The following is a 22,370-nucleotide window of genomic DNA, read 5'->3' on the forward strand; positions in this document are numbered from 1 at the left end:
ATTTTTTTGCTTGGGGACTAGCCCCTCGCAAATTGTTTATATTTAAAAAAAAATAGTTTTCAACGTCGTACATAATAATATATATATAAATATAATTATAATATAATTTAAATTAAAATATATATATATATATAATAATAATTTAAATTAAAACAAAATTATTATAATACATATAATAATTAATATTTAAGCAAATATATTAAAAATTATACTCCATACAAAATTACAATAATATTTAAAAATAAGTTCAAAATAATTAACACAAATTGTTCAATACAAATTAAAATAAACTTAAATATGTAAATTTAATTATTCCCCCCATTTTGTTCCTCCTCTTCTTCATCAGCTCCTCCATATCCACTAGTTCCTCCAAATCCACCACCACTCATATTTTGTGAAGCAAAAAACTGATCAAACCTTTGTGACCGCTCATTTGCAATTCGCATTGCTTCTTGGTATTCCTGTGTCTGCCTCCTCATTTCTTCCTGAAATTCTCTCCTCATTTCTTCCCGTAATTCTCTTTCTCTTCTTTGCATTTCCTCCTGCATCTCTAATTGTTTTCTCTTCATCTCTTCAATTTCCAAATTTCTTGCTGCTACTTGTTGTGCTGCCTCAGTATTTGCCAAGTTTCTCACAGTTTCAAGCATTTCGGCGGTTAATATAGGTGGAGTGGATGATCCTTCTCCATCAGCATACCTCATTTTGAAATCTCTACTACGCCGCTTGATATTTTTGGAATACCCTCCAGTACAATACACTCTCCCATTTTTCTTCTTTCCACCTGAAACCTTATACCAAGTCTGAAAACCAAGACTGGGGTCAACAGGATACCCCGGTGGTGGTTCGGGTATTTCAGGATGCTCTGACAACTTTATGGCAAGTTCTTTATCAAAATTCTCCTATAAAAAAATTAAATGTTATCATGATTCAAATAAACTATTACATATAAAAGAAATAAAACTATGTACATATAAAAGAAATAAATAAAATGTATTTGATATAAAAGTAACTTACTTGAGTGATTTTTGCGCGCTCGTCAATAAACTCTCCATTTCTCTTGAGATGAGTCTCCATGTGGAGCTCATTAAGAAGTGGAGTTCTGCCTAATTCTTCACGCTAAATAAGTAAAAAAAAATTAATTATACATAATGAAACATTTAAATAATAGTTTAATAAAAAATTTATAAATTTATGTACCATCCTTCGCGCAACTTCAGCCACACTAATACTTCCCGCTGCATAGTTGCAGCCACCAACTTCAGATGCTCTATTTTTCTTTGCCTGCTCAGATATTTCCTTAAACTTATCAGAATTCCAATGATCAACAAGCTGTGGGAATATATCTTCTCCTATCCAACGTGGACGTGTCCCTTTTGCTTCCCATTTAAGTCTAACATTCCTCATGGTATCAGAAAATCGAGCAGCACATTTTGTGTGAAAGTTTTCTTTAATCGCGGCCTCATCTCTAACATCCCAAACACAACGCTCCTACATTGTTTTATGAATTTAAAAATATTAGATAAAGTAGAATCATGAATATCACAAAAATTAAAAAGGAAATGTCAAAATGAATAAGTAAATTATACCTGAAATGCCTGAAACCATTTTTCCCTCTCATCTTCATCTACAGCTCCATAAGACGCCCAAAATTGTGTGTACTTCTCTTTTATAATATTTGTTATGATCGATACTGCCTGATGTGAGGGAACAATTCTAAACAACAAAATATTGAGTTAGTATTGATTAAATAAAACTCATATTTAAAATATAATATAAAAACACAAAAACTTACGATCCTGCATCAGGATAAATGCATAGTCTGCCCTCATGATACTTAATTTTTTGAGTCGTATTTTTTTTCAAAATACGCTTCCTCTTTGTTTGCTCCTCAGCACTAGTATCTCCAGGAGCGCTGGTATCTCCAGGAGCACTGGTATCTCCAGGAGCACTGGTATCATCCTCTGAAGGAATGGGTAATGGCATGCTAGATCCACCTGTCTCTATATGCATGGGTAATGGCATGCTACCAGATCCACCTGTCCCCATATGCAAGGGTAATGGCATGCTACCAGATCCACCTGTCCCCATATGCATGGGTAATGGCATGCTTGATCCACCTGTCTCTGTAGGAAAATATGTGGGGTAAGAGTATCCAGGAGGACAAAAAAAACTGATCCAGGGGGCATGGATAGTAATCCAGTGAAAGATCCAGACATGGGCGGTGTAGGATGCATAGGCGGTGTAGGATGCATAGGCGGTGTAGGATGCATAGGCGGTGGAGTAGAGCGTGGAGTAGAACGTGGCATAGGAACGAACATATCTGAGTTAGGAACCTCCTCTACAATGAATCTAGTGCGACGAGGCTTTAGTTGACCCTTACCTTTTTCATCTTTTTTGGGTGGCATCTTTTCCTGTTACACAAGATAATATTTGAAAGATAATTGCACAAGATAATATTATCAAGTTAATATTACATAAGATGATATTTGAAAGTTAATATATTACACAAGATAATATTTGAAATTTAATATTACACAAGATAATATTTAAAAGTTAATATTACACAAGATACTATTACACATGATAATATGTGAAATACACAAGATAATATTACATATTCAATTCATTCATCATCATAATCTTCGTTGTCTTCATCGCATCTGATATTATTGTCTTCAGACTCTCCTAGCTCTTCATGCTCTTCTTCCATAGGATTTGTTGACAACAAGATACTTGCGTCAATTTGTTGACCCTCAACTGCAGTATCACACAAACTTACAATCTCCTCAGTTTCAATTACCTCATTAACAGGTGAAATCTCATCATGTTGGTATGCAACATCTTCCATTAACTCATCAGTCTCAATGTGACCCATTGGGTTGGACTTGATTACAACACACCATTCTCGTTTCCGTGGGGTAATTGAAGGATAAGGTACATAATAAACTTGCCTAACATTATGTGCCATAATGAAAGGGTCATACTCTTTGTACTTTCTATCTCTTCGAATCTCAACAGTGTTATACTTTTTATCAATTTTTGTTCCTCTAGAAGATGGATCATACCAATCACAATAAAATAAGACAACTTTATTTTCCGAGTCCATATAATTATAAACCAACTCGTAAATATGTGTGATAACCCCATAGAAGTCGTCCTCACCACCCTCTGTAACTCCTTTTACGACTACACCACTGTTTACGGTTTTCTTCCCTACACTCCATTCCTCAGTGTGAAATTTGTAACCGTTTACAAAATATGTGTGCCATTCATTTACACGTTGACTAGGGCCTTCAGACAAATTTCGCAAATGTATTAAGTCAGGACTTAGTGTAACAATACATGATAATTGCTGCTTAAACCATGTTGGAAAATAGGCATGTGTGTAACCAGTCGATGGTTGTTCGCCTGTGCTTTGATAATAGTAGGTACCAAATGCCCTATTTCAAAAAGAAAAAAAGGTTAGAGAAGGTAAATCTTAACCAATTAAACAGCACATGATTTAATTTAAAATATACTTACTCAAGATATGGTTTAACTTCAATGCAGTTAATCAGCACATGAACATGAGCAGATTGCATTTCTTTTTGTGAAAGCCAATGCTCACTCTTCTTCCCTGCGGGACGGCCTGGACGACCGAAAACTGATAAGGTAAATTGACTTCTTTCACTGAAGTTAACTTCGTTCCTTATGATTCTTGGAGACAACATCATGTGATTGAAATAATGAGAGCAAAAATGTGATATTTCGCGATGTATATAATGTGCACAAATTGATCCCTCAACTCGTGCCTTATTTTTAACTGATCGCTTTGAATCACCCATGAATCGTTCAAATGGATACATCCATCTATATTGAACAGGTCCACCTAGAAAAGCTTCATAAGCAAGATGCACAGGGAGATGCTCCATAGAATCAAAGAAACCTGGCGGGAATATTTGCTCCAACTTGCAAAGAATGACAGGAATATTTCGGTCCAATTTAATGATGTCGTCTACTCTTAAAGTTGAAGCACAAATGTCTCTAAAAAATTGACTGATCTCAGTAAGTGGATTAAGCACATTCTTGGGTAGTGAACTGAATGCAATTGGAAGTAATCGTTCCATGAAAATATGACAATCGTGACTTTTCATTCCATGCAATTTCCCAGTGTTGGCGTCAGCACATCTTGCCAGGTTAGAAGAATAACCACCAGGCATCCTCAATTCATTTAACCACCGACATACAGCTTTTGCTTCTTGGGGAGTAAGAGTGTAACAAGCCTTGGGTTTTAATAATTTTCCGTTTGGTCGAGGTTTCAACTCCAATTCTTTTCGATTACAATAAAGTTCCATGTCTTTCCTAGCCTTCTCATTGTCTTTTGTCTTCTCATTATCCATCACCGTGTTAAGCACATTATCAAAAAAGTTCTTCTCAATATGCATAACATCAAGATTATGACGCAATAAATTATCCTTCCAATAAGGGAGGTCCCAAAAGATACTTCTTTTTGTCCAATTGTGGTCAACCCCATATCCTTTAATTCTACGTGCTTCACCATAGTCTGTGAATTTTGGTAGGTCATAAACATTATTCCATACTTGAGTCGATGACAATCGAGGGGGAGGTAGATCTTTTACTTTTATTCCTTTTCTAAAAGCATCTTTATTCCTTCTAAATTCATGGTTGGTAGGTAAGAACCTACGATGACAGTCAAACCACGAACTTTTCCCACCAAAGTCCAAAGTAAACGCTTTTGTGTGATTCATGCAATGCGGACATCCCATTTTACCATGTGTACCCCATCCAGACAACATGCCATATGCAGGAAAGTCATTAATTGTCCACATCAAAGCCGCTCGCATATTAAAATTTTGTTTACGAGACACATCATAAGTCCACGCTCCCACCCACAGCCTCTTGAGATCATCAATTAAAGGTTGCAAATAAACATCGATTCCAGCCTTTGGACTCGACGGTCCCGGAATGATGCATGTCAAAAACATGTAAGGTTTCGTCATGCACATCTCAGGAGGGAGATTGTACGGGGTAACAATAACTGGCCAACAAGAATGTGCATTTCCTGAAAAATTATAAGGAGTGAAACCATCTGAGCATAATCCAAGTCGGACATTCCTAGGTTCAAGTGCAAACTCAGGATGAACTCTATCAAAGTGTTTCCATGCCTCGCCATCAGATGGATGTCGCATCATGCCTGAACTAATTCTGTTTGTATGGTGCCATGCCATTTGGCTTGCACTGTGCATTGATGCAAACATTCTTTGCAACCTAGGTATTATTGGTAGATAGAACATAGATTTCGCTGCAACGCGATTTTGCCTTTGGTCAACTCCTTTACTGCTAACTAAATACATCGGACTCTCGCAAAACTTACATTCCTCCAATTCCCCATCATTTGTACCAAACTCGTTGTCATAAAACAACATGCAACCTCTAATGCAACAATCAATCTTTTTAACTTCTAATCCCAACTTCGACACCACCCTTTTTGCATCATAATAACTTGTAGGCATGTTTTCTTTCACAGGAGTCGCGTCCAACATCAATCTCGCAAAGAATTCTAAACACTGATCAGGAACATTCCAATTTGATTTCGCAGCCAAAAGTCTCACACACATTGATAGCTTAGAGTCAGAAGACCCCTCAAACAATGGTATATTTATTTCTTTCAACAGCTGATAAAACCTTTGAGCTTTCTCATTCGGGAGTTCTTCTCCATCTAAGTCTTGTGGTTCATCATACGCCACATTCACCCCTAATGCGTCAGTGAACATCTCCTCGACGAGATTAAATTGCTCCTGGCACTGCATATGTGATGAACTACTCCCTGGATCAACTCTATTTATATCTGGTTCTATATGTGTTTGACTGCTAGAAGCCTCTCTATTCATCTCCTGCATTGTTTCCCCATTAGATGTCCAAACCCAATAATTTGGCCTAAAACCCACTCTCTCCAAGTGACGCTTCACTTCACTAGGGTCACTAATAATATTTCTGCAACCACACTTTAAACACGGACACCTTACCCCTCCTTCCCTGCGACAACATTCTTGAGCAAACGCATACGAGAGAAACGCGGCAACTCCTTCCATAAAAAGTGGTTTAAGCCCACGTCGTCCAGGAAACATTCTATCATACATCCAACTACGATAGAATTGGTAATGTTCCATACTGCACATGTGAATCATGTTTAATTATATTCAATATTTGTCTTTTTCTAAACATATATAAACTATATACTTGTTTTTAGTCCTAAAAAAATATTTGTTTTTAAAATATATTTAGTTGTTTTTAGTCCTAAAAAAATATATATACATGTGAATCATATATAAACTATATACTTGTTTTTAATCCTAAAAAAATATTTGTTTTTAAAATATATTTACTTGTTTTTAGTCATAAACATACATACTTGCTTTTAAACTATATATATACACAAAAGCACACAAATTTGTGAGATATAAACACATATATATATATATATATATATATATATATATATATATATATATATATATATATATATATATATATATATATATATATATATACTATTTATTTATATACCGTTTTAATAAATATATTGTTTGTATATACTATTTTTTATTACATACAATAAAATTATATTCAATATTTGTCTTTTTCTAAACATATATAAACTATATACTTGTTTTTAGTCCTAAAAATATTTGTTTCTAAAAAAATATTTTGTTTTTAAAACATACAATAAATTATCAAATATATATTAAATATAATAAACTATCAAATATAATTTTAATTTCAAAAGTACAAAATTTACAAACTGTTTTTTTGATAGAATAATACTAACTATACAAATTTTTTATACTGTTTTTTTAAATACTTATTGTTTTTAATGCATACTATTTCCAAATACATACTATTTTTATATTATTATACTGATTTTTTAATACATACAGTTTTTAAACTATTATATACCATTTTAAATATACTGTTTTTAAATTATAATATATAAAAATCGTTTTTTTTAAATATACTGGTTTTATAAAATATATTGTTTTTAAATAATATTTTTATAATATATAAAAATCGTTTTTTTAAATATACTGGTTTTATAAAATATACTGTTTTTAAATAATATTGTATAATATATAAAAATCGTATTTTTTTATTTAATATATAAATACTGTTTTGTAAATAAAGATTATAATATTTACTAACACATATAAAAACATACCAAACATAATCTTATTTTTAATACTAAACATAAATTTTATTATACTACATTTAAACTACTAATTTAAAAAATCAGCAAATATATTATTGTTCACATCAATAAATCTGTTATTTTTAAAAGAAATAAACTGTAATTATGATATTAAATTCGAAAAAATTAAATAAAAAAATCTAAACACATAAAAAAAAATATAAACTATAATCTAAACACATATATAAAATTTATATATAACAATATCATAAACACATATAAAAAAATATAAACACATATAAAAAAATCTAAACACATATAAAAAAATCTAAACACATATATATATATATAAACATGTCATACCCCAAAATTTGCCCATACTATTTCTCTTATACAAATGCCAATCAATACACAAAGCTCAAGAACACTTCCATACAATAAAAAATGAAGGAGTTATAACTTGCGCAAGTTGGTCGATTTTCAAGAAAATGCATGAAACCCTAAGTAAGGAATTTGGATTTCTTTTAGTAATGGGCCTATGGATTTGACATTATCACGTGATTTTGAGCTTGTGAAAGGCCCATGAATCAATTATTATTTATTTTATGATTTTACTTCATTTATCTTTGAATTTATTCATTTAAATTCAATTTAAATCAATAAAATCATGACTTAATAATGAGAGATTTTATAAACAATTCTCCCAATATTTAATCAATCTAAAGATCATCTTGGGAGGGCCCATAGAGTAAGCTCATAACATATTATGATTTTTTTTGTATTTACCTTTTGAATTAATTCATATAAATTCAAAATTAAATCAAATAAAATCATTCAAAATGGTGTGATTATCCTTTTAAGATTCTAATTGATTCATGATGGCCAATAACACGTGAGGAAAGGGTGGAAAATAGATTGGACCAAAAATAGAAGGATTTTCATCATATTTGGTATCAAATTTCCAACTCATCAATAAGTGGATATCCAAGCCCACAAAGAACCCTAATTTGTTCCTTTATATACACACAATGATAGCAGCCACGAAAAAGAGGTGAATCCTAGTCTGAAGACCTCTCTCCCAAATCTCCAAATTTACACAAAAACTAGGGCAACTTAGAAATTTCGTGACAACCCTAAACCACACCAAAAATTCTCGAAAGCTAGGGCAAGGGAGACTTTCGTTTACAGCAAGATTCAAAGCCTGTTAGCCGTTTATTTCCACTACTGAGGTATTAGAAGGTAAGATGGGATCGAGAACTAAACTTGAAAGCTTCTGAAACGCGTAGTTCATACTCAACATCTTCATTCACGTTTCAATTTTTATATGCTTCATGCCAAGACGTTTTAATGCTAACTAACACTTTATTTGAGTTCTTGGGATGGTTTAAGGAAGGTTTGTATCGTTATTATGGATCTGTAACGTGGGGAACAGCGGCCACCATTGTTAGGGCGTTCGAACCTAATGCTTTCGTTTTCACAGTTGCAAGCGTTTCCAGGCTAAACGAATACCTCCATTAGATTCAGAGGATGGTTTTACGTGGATCTGGGTTCTTTCCATGTGTTGTTTGATTGATTTTTGCAGGTTTTAAATTTCAGAAAAAAATCGAAGCTTTATTCGCAGGTAATTCTGCAAGTGAATCCATAGCAAATTCCGCAGGTGAATTAAAGAAGAAGATGAATAAGAAAGGTGGAATCTTGACTGCATGCGTGTCTCGAGCCCGTTGGTCAGCCAGCGGCGGTGATTTCTCTCTCTTCTCCTATTGGTCGGTCAACGTTCTTCAAGTTCCTCTTTCCATCTCATTGGCTGTCATTCAAACCACAGGGGGCCTACGTTTGACTCTTTTATTTGAATTTAATTAAACTTGTTTTATTATATTTATTGGTTTCTGAGAATTCTACTTGTAAATAATCAATACAGCTCACATGGTAAAGCAGCTCTTTGCAATCCAAAGGTCCCCAGTTCGATCCTGTCAGAAGACAAGTTTTTTTCCTCTCAATTAAAACGCACAGATCCCTTACACGCCCAGGTTTTTTTTCTAAATTCTTATTTTTTTCTTTTCTTTTTTATGAAGGTGTTTATATTAAGTTCTTTTTAGAATTAATTTTAATTAGTTAATAGTTTTAAAATTAACTTTAGTTTTTTATTATTATTAAATTTAGTTTAGGATTAATAATTAGTTAGAGTTTAATAATTGACTTTTTTTTTAGATTACTGATATTTAGGCTTAATAATTTAAATAATTTTTTTTATTAGATTAGATAGTTTAAATAATCAGGTTAATTTTAGCCTCCTTAAAACCATGTGACTATCAGTAATGTAAGGGTTGTCTATCAACTTGTAGGTTAGGTTTTATCCTCTCAAGGTTTTTAACCCTAAATTTTTCTGAATTCATTTTTACGCGCAAATTCTCTTCTCATCTCGAAATCCATTGAATGTCGCATGTATGATTTATTTAATTATTTAATTATGCTATTTAATTATTTAATTTCTGTCATTATTTAAATTATGCCTTTATTTTGCTTTATTTGAATTCTGCTTTAATTCTTGCCTTATTTTTGCCTTCTTATTTTCGCGCCCCTTTCTTCCTCTATAATGTAACTGCTCACAGGATGTAATAGTTTAAGTAGGTTTATTTTCCTACCTTTATTTTCCTACATTCACAGGTGTTTATTGTAATAATGTAGGACCATTAAACTGTTTTAAATTTTTTGTATACTATTTAACTGCGTGGTTAGTAAAATAGGGAGTGATAACAAGTAATCAAATATAGCTCATCTAATACAAGATAAATACCTGAATCTAACTCACGTGATTGTTGCACCCATACACCTTTAGGGTAACCTCTCTTGTTGCCTGTGCCTTAATTATTGTTGCCTTTAAATAGTCAAGTCCCTCGATTCCGAGGATACCTAAAGCAATGTTGCCTGTTGCCTTCAAAGTTATTGAAACTCCCTCGAGGTTGCCTTATAGAGAATAATTGTCCCAATTGCTAAGGTATCCTCGCATGGTGCCTTAAATGACTATTATATCTTTCCCTTAGACTACATGCCCTCTTTATGGCAAGGGACAGTCTTATGGAGAACGATAACTCGATGACCCTTAACATCCAATTGAAAGGCTTCCTGCCCTCTTATGGTACGGATAGACCCTTTCGCCCGAAAAGCTAAAAGAACACTTTTTCAAAACTCAGGGTAGTTGCTACTAATTGCTTGCTCCTTTTCAATTCAAATTCAAAATTTAAATTCTTTTTTCCCGCTAATTTTCAAATACTTTTCAAAAAGACTACGCTTATTTACAAGCTAAAGTTCTTATTCAAATTTCTATTCACACCTCCTTTTCAAACAATTCAAATAAACAAAGTGAGCTAAGCAATTAAGAGCCCATGGATAACCATGGATACAAAGGGTGCCTTACACCTTCCCTTTGTATAACTTACCCCCCGAACTCAAAATCTTTAAAAGGTCTTTTTCTGTTCTTTTAGCCTTTCTTATTGGATAAAATAAAAGTCGGTGGCGACTCTTGCTTAACCGCGACATTTCGATTATAAAGTCAGTTCACCGTATTACAGAACTGGCGACTCTGCTGGGGATGCTTTCGATTAAAAGAGGGGTTACCTTAGAGTTTAGGATTCACTTTAATTGTTTGATTTGTCTGCTTTATATTTCAAAGGCTGTTATGGGTATTTACTTGTGTGAAAGATCCTAACCCGGATCTGAGAACCTTAGGTAAATGGCATGAGACCAAGGAGACTGCACAGCGTATACTGATGTGGTTGATCTGGTTGCCATCGTTAGTGTGACACATTTGTTTGTCCTGGTGTTCCTTGGGATCCGACTCGAGGAAACACTTGGCTGCTGCGTGGTGTCATTAAGCACTAATTTGCCCTAGAACCCTAGTTGAACTTGGCCTTGGCCTTTTAGAAAGTAGCGAGATGGCTGGCTTTGGTTTCGACTGAAGTTGGTTGATACTCGAAGCTACACTCATATGGACTGGACTTTCAGGACCTTTTCGGTTGGCGATTCGATTGCCGAACTGAGATAAGCGCCTTCGAGAAAGGTCGATGATATGAGCTCCCTAGAACCCGATCTTTATATAGGACAGGTTGAACCAACTAAACTTCAGTGGGGAGGGTACTTACCTACGAACTTCAAGCAAGCCTCTAAACCTAAGGGCACTTGTGTGACTTGTTTGCGTTTGCTACTAACCTTTGTTTCCTTGCAAGTTTTGTTAAAGGACCTGTTTGCCCTCACTATTCCACGATGTGCCTAATGAACTGCATTCGCATAACATACTAACCTTTGCTTCCTTGCAGGTTTTGTTAAAGGGCTTTTTTGCCCTTACTATTTCACACTAAGTCTAATAAACTGCATTCGCATAACATCATGACATCATGACATCATAAGCATAACATGATCAACTAACCCTTTCAAGGATCTTAGGAATTTAGGGCGCACAATTTCAGGTGCTCTTATCAAGAACTGAATTCCTATCTAGGGGCAGAGGATTTATTTTCCTCTGGCCACGTACCTTCCAATTCAGAGACGCTGTACCTATCAAGGGGCAAGAGGATTTATTTTCCTCTAGCCATGTACCTTCAAATTCATAAGTTCTCGAATCAGAGGCGATGACCCACTCGATATGGTGAGCTTGATTCTCAAAGAAAGACGTTCAAAGACAAAGTTCAGATTTCTTCAGACAAAGACGCGGCCAAATCATTTTCTAATGTTGCTAACTAAAAGCCTAAAGATCCTTGAAGACATTGCATCTGCATTCATAACATCGCATAACAGGTTCCCTACGACGGGTTTCTCATCCTTCCTCGCTGTTTATTTCAGCATCATGAATTTCGAGCAATCAGGCGAACACCTTCCGGCTCAGAACATCTGATCCTAAACTTTGATTCTGAACTCAGCCAAGGGGCAAGAAGAATTAAAGGCACTCCTATTCCTGGGGTACAATTACAATGCGAGATGCGCTTATTATTCGAACAATCCTGGTTATGGTAAACCGTTGAAGCGTGCCATTAAAAATTTAATCATGACACTCAAATCAGAAAAGACCACGATAATGGAATCACGACAACTGAGTCACGATAATGGAATCATGACAACAAAGTCAAGACAACTGAGTCACGATAATGGAATCACGACAACTGAGTCACGATAATGGAATCAAGACAACTGAGTCACGATAATGGAATCACGACAACTGAGTCACGATAATGGAATCACGACAACTGAGTCACGACAACAAAGTCACGACAACTGAGTCACGATAATGGAATCACGACAACTGAGTCACGATAATGGAATCATGACAACTGAGTCACGATAATGGAATCACGACAACTGAGTCACAACAATCAATTCACTCATTTGATCCAGACGCTCAGGGAAATCGAGCCAACGAATTCTAACACCTACATTCCTGACTATAAACTCAATATGAGGTGCACGTACCATTCCAACAGTCCTGGACATTACACAAACGATTGCTGGACATTGAGGAATAAGATTCAAGATCTAATTGATAACAGGGAAATCAAAGTCAAACCTCCTGAAAACTCCTGTGGTGATCACCGCTCCTATGCCTAGTCACGACAAGACTGATTAATGTCTAAATGGATGAACTTTTAAATCATTAGATTTACTTTCATGCGCAAATTTTATTTTGTTTGTTTAAACATTTGAATTATGATAGACATTATCTGTCTTAATAATCATCATCAGTGCATTGCATATGTTTGTCTTGAGTAAATTATTTCGCTATCACTCATTTTAAACTGCATCTTTACTTTGCATATGTTTTATGATACTCAACTCCTGCTAAAGCTGTATGCCTTTTAAGGGAGGATGACGAAAACGATACCACAACCTTATACAGTATGCTTTTGAACGGACTATGTTGACGATGTACAGGCATTGTTTCAATTCTTAAACAGTGGAGATATAAGGATGTTAATCCCTCGTAAACACTTTTGAGCCTAAGGAGTAGAAGTTTCTTTCTTGTACTAATTAAAACCCTTGATCATAACCTGGGGCAGGGTAGTTCTCAGTTAATTTGGTTATGCATTCTATTTTAAGAGAATCACTCAGTACACCTTTCAACAAAGGTTTCAACCACAAGCGTTTAAACCGCACACATCAAAGAAGTGTTGGAGACGTCAATCAAAAGCCAACGATGGTTCATCAATCCTTAAGAGAGGCAGTCAATATCTTTCAAAAAAGAAAAAATGAAAAAACATATATACGAAGAAAAGCCTGCTAAGTCAAAAATCAAAAGATGACTTAGGCAAAAAATCAAGGCATCCCGCTGACTGTAAGCTCAAAATAGACAGTTCAGGCAAAAGTTAGGGATATCAAAAAGATGAAAAAAGAGAAGTCAATAAAATCCTGAACAACACAATGTTATGACTACCAAAAGGAAGAAGTGACTGCCATCTCAAAAGTTCTCTTTACTTGTGAACCATCATCATTATCAAAGGTGCAAATCCAAAAGTCTCTTGGAACCTGAATGCACAAGTTGAATTAATTGAGCTTAGGACTGAAGATCATCACGAAGAGGGGTGGGTACAATCAAATTTTGAGCCATTATCCTTTGTTTCTTAAACCGTGAACCAAGCCACGTTACAACCCTCGAAAGTCCTAATTGAAGCATGGTTAGTTCGAAAGCATACTGTCACCAAAAAGGTATCCTGACTCCTGGAGGTTACCAAAAATGTTAAGTTGATATCACGTTTTTACAGACATTACGTTGTTACAAATATCATGTCTTTATAAACATCACGCTTTTACATCTCTAGTTTAAATGCTTTTCAAAAACTCAGGACAAACGTATGCATTGCATCTCATGAATTCATTATCAAACATGTTCTGCTACATAATTTCGAATGTTAGCAACTGAAAGAACTTGCACAGGGTACAACTAATGACTGAAAGTTAGTCCGACAGACGAGGCTACTCCGAGAAGCAGTGTCTCCTACATACACAAGGGACATGACACATTTTGCCCAATCAATCTGGGGCAATCAAGTCAAGATTCCGAGATTCTCTCAAGGATGCCAAAACAATCAGGGGCATCATCCTAAGTTTATGATTACTAGGGGCATGTCGCTCATAGTAAAGTCCTCGCGAGGCGAATCTTTCCAAAGTAACTGGGGCAAATCTATGCAAGTCCAGTTTTACATCTTTACCAAATACTCAGTGGCGTGTTTTAATCAAATCCAGGAATGGTAGTACTATAATACTAGGGGCAATGTTCAAGGCATCCATGTCTTCCCGTAATTCTAATTTCACAAGATCATATCCCCACAGAGTAATCATTAAAGAGATATCTTCAAATGCTCTCGTCCCGACAAGGACATGGCTCCCCAACAAAGTTTACATCTTCAACACCACTGGTTCCCCGACACTTTGCTCTTCTCCAACATGGGTTACTAATACTTTTGTCCCCAATCAAGGTCCATCAAGTTGCTGATCATCCCCAAGCGAGAATCATAAATCCCCAGCTGAGCATCTTCAAAACAAGATCAGACATCGAAATCACAAAGGAACAGACAAATGAACGAAATCTCCAACTTTCCAAGATCTAATTCAGTTACTACGAACGGTACTGACACGGTCAACGCTCGAAGATCTAATTCATTTACCACGAACGGTAATGACACGGTCATTTTCAAAGATCTAATTCAGTTACTACGAACGGTACTGACACGGTCAACTCCCAGAGATCTAATTCTATCATCACGAACGGTGTAGACACGATCACTGACCTTCCCAGTCTAATTCAGTTACTACGAACGGTGCTGACACGACAAGAGAATCTAATTCTACCATCACGAACGATGTAGACACGATTATCTCTCCAAGATCTAATTCGGTTACTACGAACGGTACTGACACGATCAAATCTCAGAGATCTAATTCTATCATCACGAACGGTGTAGACACGATCACTGACCTTCCCAGTCTAATTCAGTTACTACGAACGGTGCTGACACGACAAGAGGTCTAATCATATCATCACGAACGATGTAGACACGATTATCTTTCCGAGATCTAATTCAGTCACTACGAACGGTGCTGACACGACCAACTCTCCAAAAATCTAATTCATCTACTATACGATCAACATTCAAACAACTACTTCTCAAACACTTCAGTCTCGACATCTGGATGGCATCTTTAAGCCCATCTCCAACAAATATTCCTCAATGCAAAAGGCATCAGCCTAACGCACGGCATTCCAGACATCTACGGATGCAATTTGGATTAGTCTAACGCACGACTCATCCATCAACCTGACGCACGGTTTTCCAGACATCTGAGGATGCGATTGAGAATAGTCTAACGCACGATTTATTCTTTGACCTAACGCACGGTTTTCCAGACATCTGAGGATGCAATTGAGAATAGTCTAACGCACGATTTATTCTTCGACCTAACGCACGGTTTTCTAGACATCTGCTGATGCAAACTAGACCCAGTCTAACGTACGACTCAACCTAATTAGTCTATTCCTCAGAAACAGTCTAACGTACGACACATTCTGACTCTCAAGTATATCAAGTCTGATGGCATCTTTAAGCCCATCTCCGACAAAAGTCTCTACTTCAGCTAGGGCAAATTTCTTGGTATTCTAGTGTTCAATCCTCTTCTACCTTCAGATTCCGGCTGGCATACAATCCACTCTACATCTTCAGGTTTAAGAAAATTGAACAGGGGCAGCTGTCATACCCCAAAATTTGCCCATACTATTTCTCTTATACAAATGCCAATCAATACACAAAGCTCAAGAACACTTCCATACAATAAAAAATGAAGGAGTTATAACTTGCGCAAGTTGGTCGATTTTCAAGAAAATGCATGAAACCCTAAGTAAGGAATTTGGATTTCTTTTAGTAATGGGCCTATGGATTTGACATTATCACGTGATTTTGAGCTTGTGAAAGGCCCATGAATCAATTATTATTTATTTTATGATTTTACTTCATTTATCTTTGAATTTATTCATTTAAATTCAATTTAAATCAATAAAATCATGACTTAATAATGAGAGATTTTATAAACAATTCTCCCAATATTTAATCAATCTAAAGATCATCTTGGGAGGGCCCATAGAGTAAGCTCATAACATATTATGATTTTTTTTGTATTTACCTTTTGAATTAATTCATATAAATTCAAAATTAAATCAAATAAAATCATTCAAAATGGTGTGATTATCCTTTTAAGATTCTAATTGATTCATGATGGCCAATAACACGTGAGGAAAGGGTGGAAAATAGATTGGACCAAAAATAGAAGGATTTTCATCATATTTGGTATCAAATTTCCAACTCATCAATAAGTGGATATCCAAGCCCACAAAGAACCCTAATTTGTTCCTTTATATACACACAATGATAGCAGCCACGAAAAAGAGGTGAATCCTAGTCTGAAGACCTCTCTCCCAAATCTCCAAATTTACACAAAAACTAGGGCAACTTAGAAATTTCGTGACAACCCTAAACCACACCAAAAATTCTCGAAAGCTAGGGCAAGGGAGACTTTCGTTTACAGCAAGATTCAAAGCCTGTTAGCCGTTTATTTCCACTACTGAGGTATTAGAAGGTAAGATGGGATCGAGAACTAAACTTGAAAGCTTCTGAAACGCGTAGTTCATACTCAACATCTTCATTCACGTTTCAATTTTTATATGCTTCATGCCAAGACGTTTTAATGCTAACTAACACTTTATTTGAGTTCTTGGGATGGTTTAAGGAAGGTTTGTATCGTTATTATGGATCTGTAACGTGGGGAACAGCGGCCACCATTGTTAGGGCGTTCGAACCTAATGCTTTCGTTTTCACAGTTGCAAGCGTTTCCAGGCTAAACGAATACCTCCATTAGATTCAGAGGATGGTTTTACGTGGATCTGGGTTCTTTCCATGTGTTGTTTGATTGATTTTTGCAGGTTTTAAATTTCAGAAAAAAATCGAAGCTTTATTCGCAGGTAATTCTGCAAGTGAATCCATAGCAAATTCCGCAGGTGAATTAAAGAAGAAGATGAATAAGAAAGGTGGAATCTTGACTGCATGCGTGTCTCGAGCCCGTTGGTCAGCCAGCGGCGGTGATTTCTCTCTCTTCTCCTATTGGTCGATCAACGTTCTTCAAGTTCCTCTTTCCATCTCATTGGCTGTCATTCAAACCACAGGGGGCCTACGTTTGACTCTTTTATTTGAATTTAATTAAACTTGTTTTATTATATTTATTGGTTTCTGAGAATTCTACTTGTAAATAATCAATACAGCTCACATGGTAAAGCAGCTCTTTGCAATCCAAAGGTCCCCAGTTCGATCCTGTCAGAAGACAAGTTTTTTTCCTCTCAATTAAAACGCACAGATCCCTTACACGCCCAGGTTTTTTTTCTAAATTCTTATTTTTTTCTTTTCTTTTTTATGAAGGTGTTTATATTAAGTTCTTTTTAGAATTAATTTTAATTAGTTAATAGTTTTAAAATTAACTTTAGTTTTTTATTATTATTAAATTTAGTTTAGGATTAATAATTAGTTAGAGTTTAATAATTGACTTTTTTTTTAGATTACTGATATTTAGGCTTAATAATTTAAATAATTTTTTTTATTAGATTAGATAGTTTAAATAATCAGGTTAATTTTAGCCTCCTTAAAACCATGTGACTATCAGTAATGTAAGGGTTGTCTATCAACTTGTAGGTTAGGTTTTATCCTCTCAAGGTTTTTAACCCTAAATTTTTCTGAATTCATTTTTACGCGCAAATTCTCTTCTCATCTCGAAATCCATTGAATGTCGCATGTATGATTTATTTAATTATTTAATTATGCTATTTAATTATTTAATTTCTGTCATTATTTAAATTATGCCTTTATTTTGCTTTATTTGAATTCTGCTTTAATTCTTGCCTTATTTTTGCCTTCTTATTTTCGCGCCCCTTTCTTCCTCTATAATGTAACTGCTCACAGGATGTAATAGTTTAAGTAGGTTTATTTTCCTACCTTTATTTTCCTACATTCACAGGTGTTTATTGTAATAATGTAGGACCATTAAACTGTTTTAAATTTTTTGTATACTATTTAACTGCGTGGTTAGTAAAATAGGGAGTGATAACAAGTAATCAAATATAGCTCATCTAATACAAGATAAATACCTGAATCTAACTCACGTGATTGTTGCACCCATACACCTTTAGGGTAACCTCTCTTGTTGCCTGTGCCTTAATTATTGTTGCCTTTAAATAGTCAAGTCCCTCGATTCCGAGGATACCTAAAGCAATGTTGCCTGTTGCCTTCAAAGTTATTGAAACTCCCTCGAGGTTGCCTTATAGAGAATAATTGTCCCAATTGCTAAGGTATCCTCGCATGGTGCCTTAAATGACTATTCTATCTTTCCCTTAGACTACATGCCCTCTTTATGGCAAGGGACAGTCTTATGGAGAACGATAACTCGATGACCCTTAACATCCAATTGAAAGGCTTCCTGCCCTCTTATGGTACGGATAGACCCTTTCGCCCGAAAAGCTAAAAGAACACTTTTTCAAAACTCAGGGTAGTTGCTACTAATTGCTTGCTCCTTTTCAATTCAAATTCAAAATTTAAATTCTTTTTTCCCGCTAATTTTCAAATACTTTTCAAAAAGACTACGCTTATTTACAAGCTAAAGTTCTTATTCAAATTTCTATTCACACCTCCTTTTCAAACAATTCAAATAAACAAAGTGAGCTAAGCAATTAAGAGCCCATGGATAACCATGGATACAAAGGGTGCCTTACACCTTCCCTTTGTATAACTTACCCCCCGAACTCAAAATCTTTAAAAGGTCTTTTTCTGTTCTTTTAGCCTTTCTTATTGGATAAAATAAAAGTCGGTGGCGACTCTTGCTTAACCGCGACATTTCGATTATAAAGTCAGTTCACCGTATTACAAAACACTTCCATCCTAAACACATATAAAAAAATTTCAAAAATTTTATATGTGTACCTTAATTGAAGATAACCTCTAGCCTGAAGATTCCCTTCAAATTATAAGATCTTTCTTCCAAGATTTTGTCTTCTATAAATCAATTGTTGTATAAAAAAAACAAAATTAGATTATATTTTAAATAAAAAAGAATGTATAATATTACTTAGAGGAAGTAGAGGAGAAATTTTACCTGTAAATTATGATGTTGTTGATTGAGATGAATGAGATTTGAGATGAATGGGGTTGTGAGGAAGAAGAAGATAAATGGGGTTGTGAGATGAATGGGTATTTTGGTTAAAGGAAGAAGAAGATAAATATGTAGGTTTGAAATGGGTAACGTTCGGAAACAGAGAAGATGAAGTAAATGCGTGCACATGGGGTCAGACATCAGCGAGGGGCAGCCCCACGGAAAAGAAACGGTCAAAGGGGGCGTGGGGTGACCCCTCGCAAATTTCACCTTGAAAATAGAGACTGCACGCGCAGTCTGTTTGCGCCAGTTAATGAGACAGTACTGTCTTTTTTCCGAGGGGCTACCCCTCGCTAAAATCTGTACTTTTTTTCCTTGGGGTTATCCCCTCGCTAAATTCTGTACTAGTTGCAGAATGAATTTTATTTTTGGTGCCACTTTAGTTTGCTTGGGGTATCCCCTCGCAATGCAAATTTTCAAAATCAAAATTTCCCTCTTCTCCTATTTGCGAGGGGTCTCCCCTAGGTATGCGTATTTGTTTTTAAATTGTGTTTTGCGAGGGGCTTAACCCCAAGCAACGTTATTTTTTTGCGTGAAGGTATACCCCTGGCTAAGTCCCCTGGCTATTTCAAAGATTTCTTGTAGTGGGTGCCTCTGAAATCATGTGCCTTAGGCCTGCTACAGAAGAAGACAAACTTGGTAGCGAAATTCTGATAGAAAAATAGAATGTTAAAATGTCGTTGACACCATATATAGAAGGATCAACTTCATTATTCAAATCATATTTCTAAACTTTCTTGCAATACTTTAGTCATTGACTTTTATTCACGATAACAGACAGAATTATTGGCACAACCATCAAATTAACAAATTAACATGATATACTGTATGCCAATATCTTCAAACATTCAAAATATCAAATTCCTTCTACATTGCTGGACGAAACAAACATCATAATAAACAAATGTCATCCTAATCATGACCAGTTGTGGTAATGTTTTAAACTCATTGTATTAATATAGTATGCAAAGTGTAATTTTAATATACACATTCATCCCATCAAATTATATTTTTGTCTCATTTTTCAAATTAATTAATGTGATGCTTAGCTGCTTTTTTTTTATAGAAAAATGACATGCAATGCCTATAAAAGAGAGCAACTTCATTGATGTTAAATCATCAACTCTCTTGCTAATTAAGACAGTAATAGAGAATATAAATACACGAAAGGTTAATTATATTAAACATGAAGATGAGATTCTTCCTTGTAGCCTCTATGATGCTTCTCAGTTTCCTTGAGATTAGTGAAGGAGGCAGTCTCAGGAAGAATTTCTATAAGAAATCATGTCCTCAAGCTGAGGACATTGTGAAGAACATAACCCAACAACATGTTTTTTCAAGGCCTGAGCTTCCGGCCAAGTTGCTAAGATTACATTTTCATGACTGTTTTGTTAGGGTAAACTACATTCATATCTTCTTATCTTTACATTACTTAACTTGTTTTGAAGCTAATATATGGTTGCATTTCAGGGGTGTGATGCTTCGGTTTTAATAGAGTCCACTGCAAGTAACACTGCGGAGAAGGATGCTATTCCTAATTTATCGTTATCAGGCTTCGATGTGGTACAGGATATCAAAGATGCTGTGGAAGCAAAGTGTCCTGGAATTGTTTCATGTGCTGATATACTTGCACTCACTGCTAGAGATGCTGTTTCTGTCCAAGTAATTTATATATATTATTCTATGTTTATATTTAAGCATGTAGCATCATGATTGATTCATTTATATTTATTGTTACAGTTTAATAATAAACAAAAGTGGGAAGTGCTTACTGGTAGAAGAGATGGTACTGTCTCCAAAAGCTCTGAAGCACTCATCAATATCCCAGCACCTTTCCATAACATCACAACACTCGGACAAATCTTTGCTAGTAAAAAGCTTACTCTTCATGACTTGGTTGTATTATCAGGTATGCTTAATCAAATCTTCGTTATAAACTTGTGTTACACATACATAAATGTAATCACATGTGTTAGGGTCGTGTCAGACACATGCACATATTTTAAAGTGTACATAAAGGTAGACAATCACATGTGTCAATGTACATATACGTGCATTTTGAAGCGTACATAACTGTAGTCACGTGTATTAGTGTCCTGCCAGACACATATAGTTACTTTGAAGCAGACATAAATATAGTCACATATATCAATTTCGTGTCATAGGCATACAAGAATTTTGAAGAGTTTGTGCCACATAGATTAACTTTTTGTATTTTGTATGTATATATAGGAGCACACACAATTGGAATAGGACATTGCAACTTATTCAGCAACAGGCTTTTCAACTTCACTGGAAAAGGTGATCAAGATCCTTCTCTGAATCCAACTTATGTCGAATTCTTGAAGACCAAGTGCCAAGGTTTAAGTGATACCACCACAACGGTGGAGATGGATCCTAATAGTTCAACAGACTTTAACAGCGACTATTATCCTATCCTTCTCCAAAACAAAGGTCTATTCACATCAGATGCTACTCTTCTCACAACCAAACAGTCAAGAAACATTGTGAATGAATTGGTTTCACAAAACAAATTCTTCACTGAGTTTGCTCAGTCAATGAAGAGGATGGGAGCCATTGGTGTCCTTTCTGGTTCAGATGGAGAGATCAGGAGGAAATGCTCTATTGTTAATTAAATACTAATGGTTTAAGTAACAGTTGTTAATTTCACTTTTGTGTGTTTTAATTTAGTTATAATTTCTATTCTTTTGTCGTGAATTATTTTGGGCTTGTGATGTTTGAGATTCTTATATGTATTCAAATTCAAGTAATCATAAATAAAATATGTGTTTTATGATGCAAGTTGCCATAATGAGTTGGTTTCACAATTTTTTTTATTTGATTATATTTTCTTTAGAGTTTAAGAAAATCAAAATTACAAAATCGGACAAATGTCAAGATTGATTACATGGATCACAAACTTTGTGAAATGGAAATAACTATGCCTTCTGTTTAGTGA

General features: G+C 35.1%; 3 protein-coding genes across 3 annotated transcripts; 1 reads left to right on the plus strand and 2 right to left on the minus strand.

Annotated features, from left to right (window-relative positions):
• Positions 1–305: 305 nt before the first annotated feature.
• On the minus strand, positions 306–2,094 carry LOC131615170 (uncharacterized). Its single transcript, XM_058886659.1, has 5 exons — positions 1,793–2,094; positions 1,587–1,713; positions 1,198–1,488; positions 1,015–1,116; positions 306–899 (listed from the first exon to the last, which is right to left on the minus strand). The coding sequence occupies exons 1-5, from the start codon at positions 2,092–2,094 to the stop codon at positions 306–308; spliced, it is 1,416 nt and encodes a 471-aa protein (XP_058742642.1).
• Positions 2,095–2,623: 529 nt separating this feature from the next.
• On the minus strand, positions 2,624–19,262 carry LOC131615171 (uncharacterized). Its single transcript, XM_058886660.1, has 3 exons — positions 19,183–19,262; positions 3,523–6,171; positions 2,624–3,440 (listed from the first exon to the last, which is right to left on the minus strand). The coding sequence occupies exons 2-3, from the start codon at positions 6,168–6,170 to the stop codon at positions 2,624–2,626; spliced, it is 3,465 nt and encodes a 1,154-aa protein (XP_058742643.1). The 5' UTR covers position 6,171; positions 19,183–19,262.
• Positions 19,263–20,597: 1,335 nt separating this feature from the next.
• LOC131613008 (peroxidase 3-like) lies at positions 20,598–22,047 on the plus strand. Its single transcript, XM_058884741.1, has 4 exons — positions 20,598–20,807; positions 20,882–21,073; positions 21,152–21,320; positions 21,644–22,047. The coding sequence occupies exons 1-4, from the start codon at positions 20,598–20,600 to the stop codon at positions 22,045–22,047; spliced, it is 975 nt and encodes a 324-aa protein (XP_058740724.1).
• The last annotated feature ends 323 nt before the right edge of the window (positions 22,048–22,370 follow it).

The sequence above is a fragment of the Vicia villosa genome, linkage group LG6 (assembly GCF_029867415.1).
Source record: "Vicia villosa cultivar HV-30 ecotype Madison, WI linkage group LG6, Vvil1.0, whole genome shotgun sequence".
Taxonomy (NCBI): Eukaryota; Viridiplantae; Streptophyta; class Magnoliopsida; order Fabales; family Fabaceae; genus Vicia; species Vicia villosa.

Excerpts from the sequence above, each read along its gene's own strand:
- LOC131615170 (XM_058886659.1), bottom strand. The coding sequence starts at position 2,094 with ATGCATATGGGGACAGGTGGATCTGGTAGCATGCCATTACCCTTGCAT. Across the intron at positions 1,489-1,586 it reads AATGGTTTCAGGCATTTCAG|GAGCGTTGTGTTTGGGATGT; the intron begins GTATAATTTACT and ends AAAACAATGTAG. Across the intron at positions 900-1,014 it reads AGCGCGCAAAAATCACTCAA|GAGAATTTTGATAAAGAACT; the intron begins GTAAGTTACTTT and ends ATTTTTTTATAG.
- LOC131615171 (XM_058886660.1), bottom strand. The coding sequence starts at position 6,170 with ATGGAACATTACCAATTCTATCGTAGTTGGATGTATGATAGAATGTTT. Across the intron at positions 3,441-3,522 it reads GAAGTTAAACCATATCTTGA|GGCATTTGGTACCTACTATT; the intron begins GTAAGTATATTT and ends TTTTTGAAATAG.
- LOC131613008 (XM_058884741.1), top strand. The coding sequence starts at position 20,598 with ATGAAGATGAGATTCTTCCTTGTAGCCTCTATGATGCTTCTCAGTTTC. Across the intron at positions 20,808-20,881 it reads TTCATGACTGTTTTGTTAGG|GGGTGTGATGCTTCGGTTTT; the intron begins GTAAACTACATT and ends GTTGCATTTCAG. Across the intron at positions 21,321-21,643 it reads TGACTTGGTTGTATTATCAG|GAGCACACACAATTGGAATA; the intron begins GTATGCTTAATC and ends ATGTATATATAG.